General features: G+C 38.4%; 2 protein-coding genes across 2 annotated transcripts in view; both read left to right on the forward strand.

The window, feature by feature from the left end:
- The first annotated feature begins 2,243 nt into the window (after positions 1–2,243).
- Positions 2,244–6,495, forward strand: LOC132546553 (uncharacterized). The gene is made up of 4 exons (XM_060210270.1): positions 2,244–2,302; positions 4,945–5,053; positions 5,537–5,639; positions 6,464–6,495. The coding sequence occupies exons 1-4, from the start codon at positions 2,244–2,246 to the stop codon at positions 6,493–6,495; spliced, it is 303 nt and encodes a 100-aa protein (XP_060066253.1).
- Positions 6,496–6,619: 124 nt separating this feature from the next.
- The window catches only part of LOC132546527 (uncharacterized), a 44,910-nt gene continuing 31,430 nt past the window's right edge, over positions 6,620–20,099 (forward strand). Inside the window, exon 1 of the mRNA XM_060210245.1 lies at positions 6,620–6,856. The gene's annotated coding sequence lies outside the window, so the exon portion shown is untranslated. The remainder of the gene's footprint in view (positions 6,857–20,099) is intronic.

A 20,099-nucleotide genomic window follows, 5' to 3' on the forward strand; every position in this document is an offset into this window, starting at 1 on the left:
AAGGCGTATGCAAACCGATTTTTGTTTATGTTTTTTTTTATATCAAGATGTCATAATTAGAATGTGGTATGGAGGTATATATAGATATCTTGTTCTAGAAAATTGTCATGAAATATGATCTAAGGTGATATGTTACACTGGTGACTTTCTACAAACAACCCTTTTTTTTACTGAAGATCAAACTATTTACGCCTTTGTACCTATATCATGGAATAGTTAATGATACATACACGGAATAGTTTACTATATATATATATATATATATATATATATATATATATAACAATGAATCGTTTACTATATATATATATATACCATGGACTCGTTTGTGTATACACGTACGACTGATCTGTCACTATCTACGGATATATATATATATATCATGGAATAGTTTATGATACATACACGGACTAGTTTACTATACAGATGTACCAATGACTCGTTTACTGTATATATACCATGGTCTCGTTTACTATATACCATAGTCTCGTTAACTATATACAAACGAATCGTTTACTATATAACATGGTCTCGTTTACTATATAACATGGAATCGTTTACTATATACCATGGTCTCGTTTACTATATACCATGGTCTCGTTTACTATATACCATGGTTTCGTTTACTATATACCATGGTTTCGTTTACTATATACCATGGTTTCGTTTACTATATACCATGGTCTCGTTTACTATACCATGGTTTCGTTCACTATATACCATGATTTCGTTTACTATATACCATGGTTTCATATACCATGAAATCGTTTACTATATACAGCCGAATTGCAAAAATATATTCACCGCCTTATTTTATTGAAAGACATTAGTCATCCTAGGTAAAAAAATAATGGAGGCTGAAATGTGTTTACAAGTGTCGTATGGGTTATAACTTCACCAATCAAAACGTGTTATATAGTTTCAAATACCACAATACAATCAAACAACTTCTGAACCAAGAAAATATGAAATCATGTATTAAATTTCGATATCATTAACCAGCAATCTACTATTTGACAATATATAAGCACAAGGGTTATATTATATCTTGTACGACTGAACAATGTGATAAAAACATGTGGAGTATTTTCATGTTAAGAAGAAATGTAGAATTTTTTCTTCGTTGTGTACCCGCAATCGTTTTCCAGCGGTTTAGGAAAAAAAACATTTATCTCGGAAGTTTCATGCTTTTTGACGCCACCTTGACCTGAAAGCATGTGTAGTAGGTGAATACTTTCATGTTCCTGTTTTATTTGCCAAGTTATTCCCGTGTGTACAATACAATAAAATGTTAATGGACACGTTCTGCATTTGAATTGATTATTCTGTTTCAAACAGAATGAAGGTACTAGATCAAGCACGAATTCAGAGTCATCCTAAGAGGTGCTGGTCGGACGTGGAACTATCTGTAGTGTGTATTTGAAGGCCTTCAGAGGACAGGGAAGTCAAGAGTGACGTAAACATATAGGAAACATTTGTTTGTAAGATAGACAACTACATTGAGAATACATGGTCAGTGTCTCCAAAATTAGATGTATTTCGGCGAGGGTGAGAAAAGACACAAGGGGCGAGCCCTTGCAGTACCCTTTTGGTTTTTAGTCCCAAGCCAATGTACAGCTTACTTTTAAAGACATTGAACATATATTCTATTTATCCTCAAATACCCTTTGGCATTTCAAACGCACGTCAAAATAATTGCTCCACTCCGTGATGTAGTTCTATAGTCTAAACAATTTTCCGAATTTTCGAATATAAATGTGTTAAAATACATCTGTTTTCCGTCACTGCTGAATACAATAAAAATATATGTTGTAGGCTTTATCTAGCAATGGCAGCACAAGTAATGCAAGTAATACAAGTAATAGAAAAATTGAAGTATCTAAGCAGAGAGAGAGAGAGAGAGAGAGAGAGAGAGAGAGAGAGAGAGAGAGAGAGAGAGAGAGAGAGAGAGAGAGAGAGAGAGAGAGAGAGAGAGAGAGAGAGAGAGAGAGAGACAGACAGACAGACAGACAGACAGAGAGACAGAGAGAGAGACAGAGAGACAGAGACAGAGAGACAGAGACAGAGAGAGGGAGAGAGAGAGAAAGACAGAGAGACAGACAGAGACAGAGACAGAGAGACAGAGAGAGAGAGAGAGAGAGAGAAACAGAGAGAGAGAGAGAGGGAGAGAGAGAGAGAGAGAGAGCCCGCAGTTAGCGACAGGTAAAGTTAGCCATGGGAATGTGAGACGAGAATTTCGAAAAATGGATGTCAGGAGTTACGTACTACTAAAATATGCCTCAACTGAACAGAAGCGTTTGTTGTAGGCACATAGACATTAAAAGTGTAATCATGTTGGGAAAATGATACTCTTACCGTAGGATTTAAGTGTGGAAGAGTTGGGAAAAAGTTACCAAAGGACAACATGCGAGTGTATGGCTTTTCTGCTAAGAAAAAAAAAAAATGCGTTTCAGCATCATTTAGCACTATCACATAGTTCGCCCATCTCTCGTGCCTTCGTGCAGGATAAGGATACAGGTACTTGCATGACCTGGAAACAGCTATGATTTTATTACCACTGAGAATGAGTCTATTAATATCAAAACGAAACAAAAGACACGCCCAAAAAGGAAATTCGGAAAATTGTTTACAAAAACAAAAAAAAAATGGTACATTGTATTTGATTCCACAGCCACATTTGAAAAAAGCTGGCGCATTCTATACCAAACGAGTTGAAGCTGTGATAAAAACCGAAGTATTAGCTTTGTTTGATACCTACTTTAAAGAAAAAAATACATCATTCCAGATAACTGTGTTGATGTTCGGGTCTTTACTTTTAACAATGGATAAAAATAGATTTACAAAATTAGGGGTGAACAGAGTTTGGGTCCAGATAATGTAAATGTCCTATAGAAACCATCCTCACCCAGATTTCTTTCAAATTTTGCATGTTTGTAGTACCATAAATGTCAATGCAAGGTATACACTTCATTTTTTATCTTTCATATTAAAATCGGACCACATGCTCAATGAACTGACCATATTTCATAACAAGCGTCAATTACGTATTTTGGTGTCACCTTTTTCATACACTCTTACCTTCTTATCCTCTTGAAACATTATTTTTTATCAGATATGTCTTGGCATATATGTATATCTATAAATATAGTTTAAAGGCTAAAACAGAGGAGTGATAACATTATCAAAACAAGAACATCGTCAAAAAATTAAAGAAAAGAAAAACTATGAATGAAAAATTTTGGCCATTATATACTTAAAAATCAGCTTCAAGATGTGAAAATTTGAAAAGAATTGAAGAGCAGGAATATAGTTTTAAACATTCACCGTGGAATTGTTAACTATACGTTTACTGAGAAATCGTTTACTATACATTTACCGAGGAATCGTTTACTATATATTTACCGAGGAATCGTTTGCTATAAATTTACCGAGGAATCGTTTGCTATAAATTTTCCGAGGAATCGTTTACTATACATTTACCGAGGAATCGTTTACTACACATTTACCGAGGAATCGTTTACTATGCATTTACCGAGGAATCGTTTACTATAAATTTACCGAGGAATCGTTTACTATACATTTACCGAGGAATCGTTTACTATACATTTACCGAGATATCGTTTACTATACATTTACCAAGGAATCGTTTACTACACATTTACCGAGGAATCGTTTACTGTACATTTACCGAGGAATAGTTTACTATACATATACCGGGGAATCGTTTACTATACATTTACCGAGGAATCGTTTACTATACATTTACCGAGGAATCGTTTACTATACATTTACCGAGGTATCGTTTACATTTACCGAGGAATCGTCCACTATACATTTACCGAGGAATTGTTTACTGTACATTTACCGAGGAATCGTTTACTATATATTTACTGAGGAATCGTTTACTATGCATTTACCGAGGAATCGTTTACTACACATTTACCGAGGAATCGTTATATTTAACGAGGAATCGTTTACTGTACATTTACCGAGGAATCGTTTACTATATATTTACTGAGGAATCTTTTACTATACATTTACCGAGGAATTGTTTACTACACATTTACCGAGGAATCGTTATATTTAACGAGGAATTGTTTACTATACATTTACCGTGGGATCGTTTGCTATACATTTACCGAGGAATCGTTTACTATACATTTACCGAGGAATCGTTTACTGTACATTTACCGAGGAATCGTTTACATTTACCGAGGAATCGTTTACTATACATATACCGAGGAATCGTTTACTATACATTTACCGTGGAATCGTTTACTATACATATACCGAGGAATCGTTTACTGTACATTTACCGAGGAATCGTTTACTATACATTTACCGTGGGATCGTTTACTATACATTTACCGAGGAATATTTTACTATACATTTACCGAGGAATCGTTTACTGTACATTTACCGAGGAATCGTTTACTATACATTTACCGAGGAATCGTTTACTATACATTTACCGAGGAATCGTTTACTATACATTTACCGAGGAATCGTTTACTATACATTTACCGAGGAATCGTTTACTATACATATACCGAGGAATCGTTTACTATACATTTACCGAGGAATCGTTTACTATACATTTACCGAGGAATCGTTTACTATAAATATACCGAGGAATATTTTACTATGCATTTACCGAGGAATCGTTTACTATACATTTACCGAGGAATCGTTTACTATACATTTACCGAGGAATCGTTTACTATACATTTACCGAGGAATCGTTTACTATGCATTTACCGAGGAATCGTTTATTATACATTTACCGAGGAATCGTTTACTATACATTTACCGAGGAATCGTTTACTACACATTTACCGAGGAATCGTTTACTATACATATACCGAGGAATTGTTTACTATACATTTACCGAGGAATCGTTTACTATACATTTACCGAGGAATCGTTTACTATACATTTACCGAGGAATCGTTTACTATACATTTACCGAGGAATCGTTTACTATACATATACCGAGGAATCGTTTACTATACATATACCGAGGAATTGTTTACTATACATATACCGAGGAATCGTTTACTGTACATATACCGAGGAATTGTTTACTATACATATACCGAGGAATTGTTTACTATACATATACCGAGGAATTGTTTACTGTACATTTACCGAGGATTCGTTTACTATACATTTACCGAGGAATTGTTTACTATACATATACCGAGGAATCGTTTACTGTACATTTACCGAGGAATCGTTTACTATAAATTTTCCGAGGAATCGTTTACTATATATTTACCGAGGAATCGTTTACTGTACATTTAACGAGGAATCGTTTACTATACATATACCGAGGAATTGTTTACTATACATATACCGAGGAATCGTTTACTATACATTTACCGAGGAATCGTTTACTATACATTTACCGAGGAATCGTTTACTATACATATACCGAGGAATCGTTTACTATACATTTACCGAGGAATCGTTATATTTAACGAGGAATCGTTTACTATACATTTACCGAGGAATTGTTTACTGTACATTTACCGAGGAATCGTTTACTATACATATACCGAGGAATTGTTTACTGTACATTTACCGAGGAATCGTTTACTATACATTTACCGAGGAATCGTTATATTTAACGAGGAATCGTTTACTATACATTTACCGAGGAATCGTTTACTATACATATACCGAGGAATCGTTTACTATACATTTACCGAGGAATCGTTTACTGTACATTTACCGAGGAATTGTTTACTGTACATTTACCGAGGAATCGTTTACTGTACATTTACCGAGGAATCGTTTACTATACATTTACCGTGGGATCGTTTACTATACATTTACCGTGGGATCGTTTACTATACATTTACCGAGGAATCGTTTACTGTACATTTACCGTGGGATCGTTTACTATACATTTACCGAGGAATCGTTTACTGTACATTTACCGAGGAATAGTTTACTGTACATTTACCGAGGAATCGTTTACTATACATTTACCGAGGAATCGTTTACTGTACATTTACCGTGGGATCGTTTACTATACATTTACCGAGGAATCGTTTACTATACATTTACCGAGGAATCGTTTACTATACATTTACCGAGGAATCGTTTACTATACATTTACCGAGGAATCGTTTACTATACATTTACCGAGGAATCGTTTACTATACATTTACCGAGGAATCGTTTACTATGCATTTACCGAGGAATTGTTTACTATACATTTACCGAGGAATCGTTTACTATGCATTTACCGAGATATCGTTTAGTGTATCTAAATGATACAGATTGATTCACGTCTTTCGATTTGAAGGTTGTTGTTTTAAAAGAAATCATGAATTTTGTCTAATGAAATTTAGTATTTTTTCTGATGAAAGGCTGTACCAACTCTGTTGTTTGAGGAGGAAAACCCTAAGGATATATATCCACTTTGTCTTATTGAGGCAACTTATATTATTAATAGATGCACGTGGTGGAAGCGAGGAGTTTTACTAACTGAGTGGGCAAATTAAATAGCACCGCGGTATTGATTTAGTCAAGTGATCACCTCAGACGTGCCGCTCCGCCGATAGAGGGCGCGATTTCAATAGTAGCAGACAATCATTCTCGCAAGCTGTTCGCGAACTAGAGAATTTTGGTTTAGGAGCACACAACTTGAGGCGTGTGTGTATGAGAAGGTGTCTGCATGTCGGGCCGGTGTTTAGTTCTATATGAAGGATTCAGGATACTAGCTCCACTATACATAAATAAGTACCAGTGGTAACAGTGAATGGGTAGGAGATGATGCCAACTTTGCCAGTACCAAGCTGCTGCCCTCTCTAGGACGATTCCGGTACTAACTCCTGTGGATACGTTGGTAAGTGTACGACGATTCCATGCTTCATTTATATTATTGCTGCTACAACAGGAACCCGAAGATAGATGTACACATTAGCATAATCCTTGGCTGTTTGTCAGAACCAATACTCTCCCATTTACCGAAATGCAGGATAAATCCCGGGACTGGGCCTGGGAACCGGACACATTCAGGTTGTTTCAAGTTGACCTGTCAAATGTCCGGAGATCCAAGTCCGATATCGACCCGAAGAATGTCTCTCATTCACGATAGAGCACCGTGCCTGTCCTGGTTTCTTCACCCTGGGACCATCGTAAGAACCCTATAGTCGGAAACAATGTATATGTGGTCCCGCGTCATACTTTCTGGTGTATCAAGATGCTATCTGTTCGAAACTAATGCAAACTTTAATGAGATTTCGGGAATAGATAAAGTTGATTGTTTTGGAAAGGCAGATAAACTTTTACTATTTTGCTATCGCAACTGTTGTGATATTTTCGTCACTGCTATGACAACTGTTGTCGTACTTTCGTCACTCCTATGACAACTGTTGTCATACTTTTGTCACTTCTATGACAATTGTTGTTGTATTTTTGTCACTGCTATAACATGTTATCATATTTTCGTCAGTCCTTGAAGTGTTGTAGTTCTTTCGTGAGTGATTGACTTTCGTCACTGCTATGACAACTGTTGTTGTACTTTCGTCACTGCTATGAGAACTGTTGTCATATATTCGTCACTATGACTGTTGTTGTACTTTCGTCACTCCTATGACAACTGTTGTTGTAATTTCGTCACTCCTTTGACAAGTGTTGTTTTACTTTCGTCACTCCTGTGACAACTGTTGTCATACTTTCGTCACTCCTATGACAGCTGTTGTACTTTCGTCACTCCTATGACAACTGTTGCACTTTCGTCACTCCTATGTCAACTGTTGTCATACTTTCGTCACCCATATGACAACTGTTGTTGTTCCTTCGTCACTCCTATGACAACTGTCGTCGTACTTTCGTCACTCCTATGACAACTGCTGTACTTTCGTCACTCCTATGACAACTGTTGCACTTTCGTCACTCCTATGTCAACTGTTGTCATACTTTCGTCACTCCTATGACAACTGTTGTCGTACTTTCGTCACTCCTATGACAACTGTTGTCGTACTTTCGTCACTCCTATGACAACTGTTGTCGTACTTTCGTCACTCCTATGACAACTGTTGTCGTACTTTCGTCATTGCTATCTCCCAGTGATCATTTATTTGGATTGAATCTTTGATAATTGTTTAAATAAAACTACAAACTCAAACCCTAACTGGTGATTTAGGTTTGAGGAGATTTCATCTGATTCAGGCAACGTATTTGGTTACGTCTATAATGACTTTTCTGTTCCCGATAATACTGCCATTGACCAGAATCGCAGAGAAATTAAATTTCCTTTTCTCATTTCTTTTCTGTTCTTGGACGGAATGGTATTTCTTCTGATAAAGCGCACATTGTTTTCTCCAGCAAATATTCTTTGTTTTTCATGAATCATTCGACTTAAGTGATGTACATGTACACGGTCTTAGGTGCACACGTTTCCACTTATGTTAATGTATAGTATTATAGAGGGCTCGTTGTATTTAGCAGAATAAAGAAATGAATTATTTGGAAGAAAGTACGGCACGTCCTTAACAGCTAAAATTACAGTACATCCCTAACCTCAGTAGTTGGGCACGTCTCTCACTGCTAGAATACGTGTACGTCCATAACCTCCAAAATTACAACACGTCCTTGACCGCGAAAATTACAGCAGATTACAAACCGATGGAATAATGAACATATATAGCGACATCTACGACATGTCGGACATACGACACCTCTAAAATCGCCGTCATTCATACTTTCTTAATATCTGGACTTCGGTGAGTTTGTCAAGATTATCAAACCTGTCCAAGGGAAAGACAACTTCACCAGAATCGTAATATAATGCTTAAATATTGATCTCAACAGCACACGTTTTAGCCACAAAGACCCATCCGAACAAATCAGAATTGAATTTTCAAAGGTAAAATCTAATATTAAGTCGTAGTTCGGTTACAATTTCCTTTTCAACTATTAAATCATGTCAAAATGACACATGAAGCGCCATCTAAGTTCAATGTCAAACGTAACATTAATGATACAAACAGACAAAGACTAAATATATCGTCACAGCACATGAGATGAACTAATAAGTATATAAAATTTCGGAATGTTATAACGCCAACAACAGTGACTACGAGACGGACGAGAACGTACTGTAAGGTCTGACCACGATATGTACCAGCCAGAAGGGGTTGTGTCACATGCTATAGATGTGTTCTGTCACGTGCTATAGTTTTAGATGCCTTATGTACTGTATGTGCTTTGTTTCACGTGCTAAGCTTGTAGATGGATTTTCTCACGTGCCGTAGATGGATTGGTTCAAGTGATAAGCCTATAGATGGATTGTTTCACTTGATCAGCCTACCGATGGATTGTCTAAAGTGTTCAGCCTATAGATAAGTTGCTCACGTGATCAGTTTATAGATAGGTTGCTCACGTGACCAGCCTACCGATGGATTGTCTAAAGTGTTCAGCCTATAGATAGGTTGCTCACGTGATCAGTCTATAGATAGGTTGCTCACGTGATCAGCCTATAGATGGGTTCTCTCACGTGATCAGCTTATAGACGTGTTGTCTAAAATGATAAGCCTATATATGGATTGTCTCACCTGATCAGACTATAGATGGGTTGTCTCACGTGATCAGCCTATAGATGGGTTGTCTCACGTGATCAGCCTATAGATGGGTTGTCTCACGTGATCAGCCTATAGATGGGTTGTCTCACGTGATCAGCCTATAGACGGGTTGTCTCACGTGATCAGACTATAGATACATTGTACTTAGCCTGTACATGGATTGCACATGTGCAGTAAAGGAGTCGAACTTCCTTGAGTTATGTGTAACATGTGGCCGTGAATCTTGAATTCCTTGGTTTGTGTTTGTATCATACTTGGCCAGGGAGGTGATCTTAATTTGGTTATATTAAAACATGCGCAATGCTTCCTTAAATTGTGTGTTACATATGATCAGGGAGCTGAACTTCCTTGAGTTGTGTTTGTAACATTCTTGGTCAGGAAGCTGAACTTCCTTGAGTTGTGTTTGTAATATTCGTGGTCAGGGAGCTGAACCTCTTTGAGTTGTGTTTGTAATATTCGTGGTCAGGGAGCTGAACTTCCTTAAGTTGTGTTTGTAATATTCGTGGTCAGGGAGCTGAACTTCCTTAAGTTGTGTTTGTAATATTCGTGGTCAGGGAGCTGAACCTCTTTGAGTTGTGTTTGTAATATTCGTGGTCAGGAAGCTGAACTTCCTTAAGTTGTGTTTGTAATATTCGTGGTCATGGAGTTGAACTTCTTTGAGTTATGTTTGTAATATTCGTGGTTAGGGAGCTGAACCTCTTTGAGTTGTGTTTGTAATATTCGTGGTCAGGGAGCTGAACCTCTTTGAGTTGTGTTTGTAATATTCGTGGTCAGGGAGTTGAACTTCTTTGAGTTGTGTAATATTCGTGGTCAGGGAGTTGAACTTCTTTGAGTTGTGTTTGTAATATTCGTGGTCAGGGAGTTGAACTTCTTTGAGTTGTGTTTGTAATATTCTAGGTCAGGGAGCTGAACTTGTTTGAGTTGTGTTTGTAATATTCGTTGTCAGGGAGCTGAACGTCTTTGAGTTGTGTTTGTAATATTCGTTGTCAGGGAGCTGAACGTCTTTGAGTTGTGTTTGTAATATTCGTGGTCAGGGAGCTGAACTTCTTGGAGTTATATTGCGGTGTGTATCGTTTCCATCATCTCCACATAATCAATGCAGAAGCAGGATATCTCGCATTGAACAAAATATATAGGCTTTCGTCATGCAACATGAACATAATTAACTTTCTCTGGCATCATAAATGTTAAAAATCATAAAAACTAAATGGCGTGTTAGACGTTTAAATGGATACCTCATCTGTGTATCGTCAGTGTGTGCGATACAGTGTGTACAGGTTTGGCTAGATCGTTATTACACTACCGCAGATTATGCTACTTCAGGGCGCGATCATATTTTAACATTTTTTGTGATCTGATACCAGATCATCACTTAGGGATATGGTATGATATCTCGTAAATACCATTATCCTGGTACTGTTATGATGTCGCTATGGGGATATGTCATTGTTTGATGTAGTGTATCCTATCTTTCTAGTGTCACTGCATGACGTGATATCGAGAATGTCTGTGTCTATACATGTTTATAAATGATAATGCACCAATGTCCTTATATGGTATGTTATCGCACCAATGTCCTTATATGGTATGGTATCGCCAAGATACCATTTTATTGTATAGTGTCTCGCTAATATAATCATACATAGTAATGCGCTGATATCTTTATATGATACGATATCGCGCAGATGTCTTTATATGATACGATACCGCGCAGATGTCTTGATATGATACGATATCGCGCAAATGCCTTTATATGATACGATATCGCCCAAATGTCATTATATGATACAATATCGCCCAAAAGTCTTTATATAATACGATACCGCGCATATGTCTTTATATGATACGATATCGCGCAAATGTCTTTATATGACACGATATCGCGCAGATGTCTTTATATGATACGATACCGCGCAGATGTCTTGATATGATACGATATCGCGCAAATGCCTTTATATGATACGATATCGCCCAAATGTTATTATATGATACAATATCGCCCAAAAGTCTTTATATAATACGATACCGCGCATATGTCTTTATATGATACGATATCGCGCAAATGTCTTTATATGATACGATATCGCGCAGATGTCTTTATATGATACGATATCGCGCAGATGTCTTTATATGATACGATATCGCGCAAATGCCTTTATATGATACGATATCGCGCAAATGTCTTTATATGATACGATATCGCGCAGATGTCTTTATATGATACGATATCGCGCAGATGTCTTTATATATGATAATGCACTAATATACTTTTATGGTTTGTTATAACGCTAATAACTGCTATTATTATATGGTCTATCTTGATGATGGTATGATACAGTGCTATTGTCGAAATATATTATGCTAACGTGCTTATACAAGCTTTATCCTTGTGAAGTCTGATCTCGCACTGATGTTATACGGTATGCTATCGTGCTAATGTGAATATCTTTTGATACTGTGCTCATTCTGCCGTGTTATGGCTATCTGAACAGTAAAAGTAATCCTTTATTTTAGTGTATACCAGTGTGATGACATAAATTACCCTCCGCCCTCCCTTACACATACTCGTGTGAAATGTCATCTTTCTCTCTATAGAACAAGCCGAGGTAAAAGGAGTGTATCAAACACAGATCTTTTTTCTCTATTGCAAGAAGAAACTATGATAAAATCTACAAACATTTTCGAGCTCTCCACATATGTGGAGATATGGGTTTGCTAAGTATAAAAGTTTGTTGATAAACACAGTCGAGCTATGGCAGTGTGTGCTAGCGCGCTTTGATGAAATCTGGATGAAATGAAGTAAACTCGTGCTGCCAATCCCCAACACTACCTGAAGGCCTTTGAAATTGAATACTTTCCAATCATTGCCTTACCCACACTTACGTTAGAGAATTTGGTTAATACTGGTAATTCAATAACGATGCCATCTGTTCTATAAATAAAATGAAACTTTATTGTACAATAAGTTAAAAAGACTGCTTCTAGCAAATTGGTTGTGTTAACACGTGAACTCTAAGGTCATTAGAACTGTGTTGTTTAAGATGCTAAAATCCACTACCTTGGATATCTACAGCCTCCTTTTTTTCAGGACGGCATTGTGAAATTATCGGTCTTCAGGTTACAAATATAAATCATCTTTAATGCTCAAATTGACAAAATATCATTATTTACTCCTTAAATTTCTCAACAAAATACCTCTGGCGGTTATTTTAAGTGTAAATCATCCTCTATGGTTTTACAGGGTGAAAACAAATTACCAATGATACTTCATTGTTCTGCAGTATGACAAACCACATGTACAGATTGTGGACATCCAGGTAGTTATATAAAGTGCCGTACGTATTTTGCTTCATTTTTACAACGCATTAAACATGATGCTTCATTTTGACAACATATTAAATATGATGCTTCATTTTAACAACCCATTTAACATGATGGTTCATTTTGATAACACATTAAACATGCTGATTCATTTTGACAACCAATGAAACATGACGCTCCAGTTTGACAACACATTAAACATGACGCTCCATTTTGACAACACATTAAACATGATGCTCCTGTTTGACAAGCCATTAAACATGACGCTCAAGTTTGACAACACAATAAACATGACGCTTCATTTAGGCAACACATTAAACATGACGCTTCATTTTGACAACACATTAAACATGACGCTCTAGTTTGACAACACATTAAACATGACGCTCCAGTTTGACAACACACTAAACATGACGTTTCATTTTGACAACACATTAAACATGATGCTCCTGTTTGACAACACATTAAACATGACGCTCCAGTTTGACAACACATTAAACATGACGCTCCATTTTGACAACACATTAAACATGATGCTCCTGTTTGACAACCCATTAAACATGACGCTCCAGTTTGACAACACATTAAATATGACGCTTCATTTAGGCAACACATTAAACATGATGCTCCTGTTTGACAACACATTAAACATGACGCTTCATTTTGACAACACATTAAACATGACGCTTCATTTTGACAACACATTAAACATGATGCTCCTGTTTGACAACACATTAAACATGACGCTCCAGTTTGACAACACATTAAACATGACGCTCCATTTTGACAACACATTAAACATGATGCTCCTGTTTGACAAGCCATTAAACATGACGCTCAAGTTTGACAACACATTAAACATGACGCTTCATTTAGGCAACACATTAAACATGACGCTTCATTTTGACAACACATTAAACATGACGCTCCAGTTTGACAACACATTAAACATGACGCTCCAGTTTGACAACACATTAAACATGACGCTTCATTTTGACAACACATTAAACATTTTGCTTCAATTTTACAACTTATTTAAACATGATACAGTAGCTTTTTCCACTTTTCGCTATATTTCGGTGTTATGGTTTTTAATGCCTTTAGTTTGATTGGCTGGTATTCTTATTAAATTAATTGTTTTCAAATGGAAAAATTCAAACGTCTGAATTAAATGATCGTGACATTCACCGTGGTTTGTATATTGCATGTCGCGATCATTGAGATTGTTTCAGCAGACGCTGATGTGTTCGTTATGTACAATATCATCGATCAAAACTTAAAAAATGTGTGAGTTATTTGAAATGGTATTTATACGAGTCAATAATTGTAAAATTTGAAATAAACTTTACATATTAAGGCTTTCAATACATTTGTCATGGCGATTACTCATTAATTGTAAATCCGTCACTTAATCTGACACATGTTGCCATTGTGACAGGGAATCTTAAGGCGCAAACCCTTCCAATGCTCTGTTGACTGAATTGATCAATTAACGTACTTTTTGTCAAAATTTTTACAAAGATGGTTGCCTCTCTTAGTTCCAACAAGGGCAATCTAGTCGAGCAAAAATATACTTCGGCAGGTAGTTAAGTCTAATATCCATATTGCTTCATTTTGACTTTACCCATGATGATTCAATTTGAAAATAAATTACCCATGATCCTTCATTTTTAAATTGCCCATGATGCTTTTCTTTGACATGACAGGAACTAAACACGCAAAAAACATTTAAATTCTGAAGTCCCCAAGGACCAGGAAAAGAATTCCTCCTCATAATTATAAGGTATAAGTATCAGCTTTTTCATCACGAAAAAAGACCTTGATCGATTGAAAAAGTCACATCATTGAAACTAACAACATTTTCCAAGCATATCCATATAAACGTAATGTTTATAGTGATACTTAGTTGACCAATTCTGTTCTATCATGGGCGAGAAGTACTTAGTGAACCAGAACTACATATAGTGTACGCTTGTCTTGTTTCGTTGCCGTCTTTGCCTGACGAGTCTAGTGATGGGACACCACTGACATTTGACGAGAGACACGACCGTCACTTGAGGAAGGACACGACTGTCAAGTGACGAGGGAAACGATTGTCTAGTGACGAGGGACACGATTGTCTAGTGACGAGGGACACGGCTGTCACGTGATGAAGAACACGACTGTCAAGTGACGAGGGACATGACTGTCAAGTGAGGAAGGACATGCCTGTCACGTGATGGGACACGACTGTCAAGTGAGAAGGGACACGACTGTAAAGTGAGGAGGGACACGACTGTCACGTGATGGGACACGACTTTCAAGTGATGAGGGACACGACTGTCAAGTGAGGAAGGACACGACTGTCAAGTGACGAGGGAAACGATTGTCTAGTGACGAGGGACACGATTGTCTAGTGACGAGGGACACGGCTGTCACGTGATGAAGAACACGACTGTCAAGTGACGAGGGACATGACTGTCAAGTGAGGAAGGACATGCCTGTCACGTGATGGGACACGACTGTAAAGTGAGGAGGGACACGACTGTCACGTGATGGGACACGACTTTCAAGTGATGAGGGACACGACTGTTAAGTGATGAGGGACACGACTATCGGCATTGGAACACGACTGTCAAGTGGTGAAGGACACGACTGTCAAGTGATGAGGGACACGACTGTCAAGCGAGGAAGGACATGACTGTCACGTGAGGAGGGACACGACTGTCAAGTGATGAGGGACACGATTGTGTAGTGATGAGGGACACGACTGTCTAGTGAGGAGGGACACGACTGTCAAGTGAGGAAGGACACGACTGTCACGTGATGAGGGACACTACTGTCAAGTGATGAGCGACACGACTGTCAAGTGAGGAGGAACAAGACTATCGGCATAGGAACACGACTTTCAAGCGATGAGGGACACGACTGTCGAGGGAGGAGGGACACGACTGTCACGTGATGAGGGACACGACTGTCAAGTGATGAGGGACACGACTGTCAAGTGAGGAGGAACAAGACTATCGGCATAGGAACACGACTGTCAAGTGATGAGGGACACGATTGTCAAGTGATGAGGGACACGACTGTCAAGTGAGGAGGGACACGACTGTCAAGTGATGAGGGACACGACTGTCAAGTGAGGAGGGACACGACTGTCAAGTGAGGAGGGACACGACTGTCAAGTGATGGTACACGGCTGTCTAGTTATGGGACACGACTGTCAAGTGATGGGACACGACTGTCACGTGATGAGGGACACGACTGTCACGTGATGAGGGACACGGCTGTCACGTGATGAGGGACACGACTGTCAAGTGAGGAGGGACACGACTGTCACGTGATGAGGGACACGACTGTCACGTGATGAGGGACACGACTGTCAAGTGAGGAAGGACATGAATGTCAAGTGATGGGACACGACTGTCAAGTGATGGTATACGGCTGTCTAGTGATGGGACACGACTGTCAAGTGATGGTATACGGCTGTCTAGTGATGGGACACGACTGTCAAGTGATGGTACACGGCTGTCTAGTGATGGTACACGGCTGTCTAGTGATGGGACACGACTGACATTTGACGTTGAACAGGGCTGTGGACAACATTGGTGTCTCGTTTTTACCGTCTTGGAATAGAATGTAAACATCATTTAGGAAGTAACTTATGTAACATATTTTTGTTAAGTCACGTGATAAGTTTGAAATTTGTTACAAGGCTTCGCACCTGCTCCCACTTCTCCACACCCGCTCAACAGCGACTGAGCCGCTGGTATCAGTGATGGCATTCATAGGTTTTTACATTAGAAATTTGAACAGATGACGAACAGAAGTGATGAGTTCTTCACAGACAATGCAGTAGGAAGTCTATACACTACATCGTGTGGTGTAGACAGAAAAAGGTGTGATCCCATTATGCCGCCATACTTTCACGTGTTCGTGCACGGTCTGCATACGATATGAATTAACTGGCCGTCATTTGCGGATTGTTGGTACGGTATAGATGTAATATCCCAGGCCGACAGTTATACAATATTACATAACAGATGCCAAAGCAATTCTAGATTATTGCTGTGGCGACCTTGTCGAACTTCGTGCAATCATGTATTTTTAAATGATTAAGGAAAGCTAGACACATTGGAGAGAAGTGAATCCATATTTCAATATACGTCTTGATAAGTTACTCGCCAATCAGATGTTTACTGCTTTTCTATATCAGCAGTAGAAACATATCGTTGTTTTATATAGAGAGTTCGGGGATTTCGAAATAGTTAGTAATTTTGAAGAAGCTAAATAGTACGGTAACTGATAAAGCCGTGGTTTATAATGAGGCATCACAGAGCTTGCAGAAACCATGTGATCGAGGAGCAGGTTGTGATTTTCCTCTGTTATAGTTTCAGACCGATAAATTCACCAGGTTTTAAACTAATTTAAATGTGCTTGTTGACTATTTGTACTACTTGAGGCGCCTAGCACGTTCAATTGAAAGAACATTTATCATTGTCTGGGCGATTTGCGATTTACGACATCCACTGCTACATATATATATTTACCATTAATCAGCTGCTAACAGTAACCTTAGCTCACATTTTATCATCAGCACTCTCACACAATTTAGCCTGCTTCAATCTCTTTTTATTTTCCATCAGATATACAATAAAATGTTGATAACGTAAATGATTAATAAAAAATAGGCTGCCCTATCGATCAGAATGGTTCCCGACTAGTGTTATGTGTCTCAAGTGAAGACCGGTTTTTCTTATATTGGATTTGAGTTGTTGACCGTTGGCGAATGTCCGGTCTATGATTAAAACACTGACGAGATAATGAGGGCGGTTAGTAACGTTGTACGTTACAACGGGATCACCACATCTATCACGGGTGCCATTTTGATATCCGCCAATCTGAGTACCGTCGTCGTTCTATTTCCTGAATGTCTGGAAGTCATATATATTGGTCATGTCCATTGTATATGGACGCACGTCAAGCCGCCGAGACCGACGTGAATTGTAAGCCTATAACTTACACCTTGAGATACAACATCGATCTCGTCTAAAGCCAAAAACGGCAATATTTGCAATCAAACGTTGTCAAAATGAAATAAGCAACCGAGGCCTATTTCATTGTATACATGTGATAACCTGACGTCATCATTCCTTCCCGTTAATAAAAATATCGGTCACGGCATGTATTCCAGAGTTCTGTCTTGTATAGATATATGTACAGTTGATACCCAGATTACTCGCTTCCTTCCCAGGAGTGGCAATATGGTTTTCCGTTGAATAGAGTTGGTTTCCATGTCGAACTTTAAACATGCGTGGTCTGAGAGTGGTTTGGGACACCTTGGTCGTCTCCTGTCGACAGTCTTTGTTCTAGAACGCTTACTACAAAGTGTGTCCAGCGATTAGAGCTTGTTCACATGTACGCGATCACTTCGTCTGCAAAATACGGACTTGAAATGTGAATTGTTACTCCTTAGTGTAATGTGTAGTTAAGTTTTCTTGAAGGTATTGGTGATTTTTTTTCATACTTGCATGATAAAGTTTGGTCCTAGCAGATATTAATACAATATAAAAAAATATATAGAAAATGCTAATATTCTTCTATGGCGCCGGAAGTTTCTCTTCCGTATAAACATTTCCAAATCACTGACACCTGAAGTGATGAGATAGACCAAATGATGGCAATTCTGAATCGAAACATATCATTTTTATGACTGCACACCGAGATGAATGCTCGTCCCGACACTTTGACACATTAGTTTCGACAGAAACAAAAATAGACATTTGAAAGGCGGGGACTACCTTGGCCTCCATCGCAACGAAAAGACAAGTCGAATCCAGTCAAATTATCTTTCAAAAATATCATTTTAATTTCGTAGGATTGTCAAACCGTCTCTCTTCGTTCCATTGTTTTGGTATAGACTGGAATCTTCCTGTAGTGAATGTTGAACGATAAATGATACAGAATTAAATATGGTTCCACGGAGGCTTTTAATGTTTGTTACAATGCCACCAAAGTAAAAAGTGAAAAAAAATCCTTTATTCTTAACTTGCTCCTTTCCATCTTCACCATTACACACTCTTCCCCCCTCCCTCCTCTCCTCTCTTTGTATTTAGGAACCATCATCCCGCTTCACTAATACACACCTTTCCCGTTCCTGTGTGTAGCACTTCAGTCCTCAATCCTCCCGTCCCAACTCTCGTACCTTACATCACCAATACACACCTTTCCCGTTCCTGTGTGTAGGACTTCAGTCCTCCATCATCCCGCCCCAACTCTCCTACCTTACTCCCCAATGCACACCTTTCCCGTTCCTGTGTGTAGGGCTTCAGTCCTTCATCATCCCGTCCCAACTCTCGCACCTTCAACATCCGGGACTCCACCAATATGCACCCTCCCTGTCCCTGTGTATAAGACTTTACTCAATAACAATAGGGATAAAGCACAATTTAGGTATTACACACCTCTGTATTGTCTCTGGAGCACTCAAGAAGTGGATATCGGATATTGTATTTTATAATACGGTGACGGGAACCAATACAAACTGGTTTGATAACTACGTGTTTATTGTTAGTATATCAAGTGGTCTTAAATTAGCTGTGCGCGAGCGTTAAGTAATGAGGTTAGGAGTATTAGGCACGAGTATGATTCAGTTATAGGATTCGGTACCAACAGCTGTAGTCTTAACTCCTACCCATGTTTCGTGGTGTTCGTGAGATAAAGAAGATTTTTAAGAGAAGACAGAGCAGAAAAAACCAGAAATATGTAGACCTGTAAATAAATTAAGTTTAGAATGTATTAAATATATTTAACGGACATCTTAGCCTGAAAATAAACGCTGAAGAATTTTGTAGTAGCGGTCAATTAACTATTAAGATATTTGAGAAATGACCGGAGATAAAGATACCGGAGTGATGTCCTCCTGTCCTCAGATAAATATACTGGAGTGATGTCCTCCTGTCCTCAGATAAAGACACCGGAGTGATGTCCTACTGTCCTCAGAAAAAGACACTGGAGTGATGTCCTACTGTACTCAGATAAAGACACCGGAGTGATGTCCTACTGTCCTCAGATAAAGACACCGGAGTGATGTCCTCCTGTCCTCAGATAAAGATACTGGAGTAATGTCCTACTGTCCTCAGATTATGATACCGGAGTGATGTCCTACTGTCCTCAGATAAAGATACCGGAGTGATGTCCTAC

Source organism: Ylistrum balloti, unplaced genomic scaffold, assembly GCF_031769215.1.
Source record: "Ylistrum balloti isolate Yb309-2 unplaced genomic scaffold, AGI_CSIRO_Ybal_v1 Utg369894, whole genome shotgun sequence".
In the NCBI taxonomy this organism is placed as follows: domain Eukaryota; kingdom Metazoa; phylum Mollusca; class Bivalvia; order Pectinida; family Pectinidae; genus Ylistrum; species Ylistrum balloti.

Coding starts and splice junctions, on each gene's coding strand:
- LOC132546553 (XM_060210270.1), top strand. CDS start 2,244: ATGGATGTCAGGAGTTACGTACTACTAAAATATGCCTCAACTGAACAG. Junction 2,303..4,944: donor ACTGAACAGAAGCGTTTGTT/GTAGGCACATAG, acceptor ACATTTACCGAG/GAATCGTTTACTATACATTT. Junction 5,640..6,463: donor GTTATATTTAACGAGGAATC/GTTTACTATACA, acceptor TATTATTAATAG/ATGCACGTGGTGGAAGCGAG.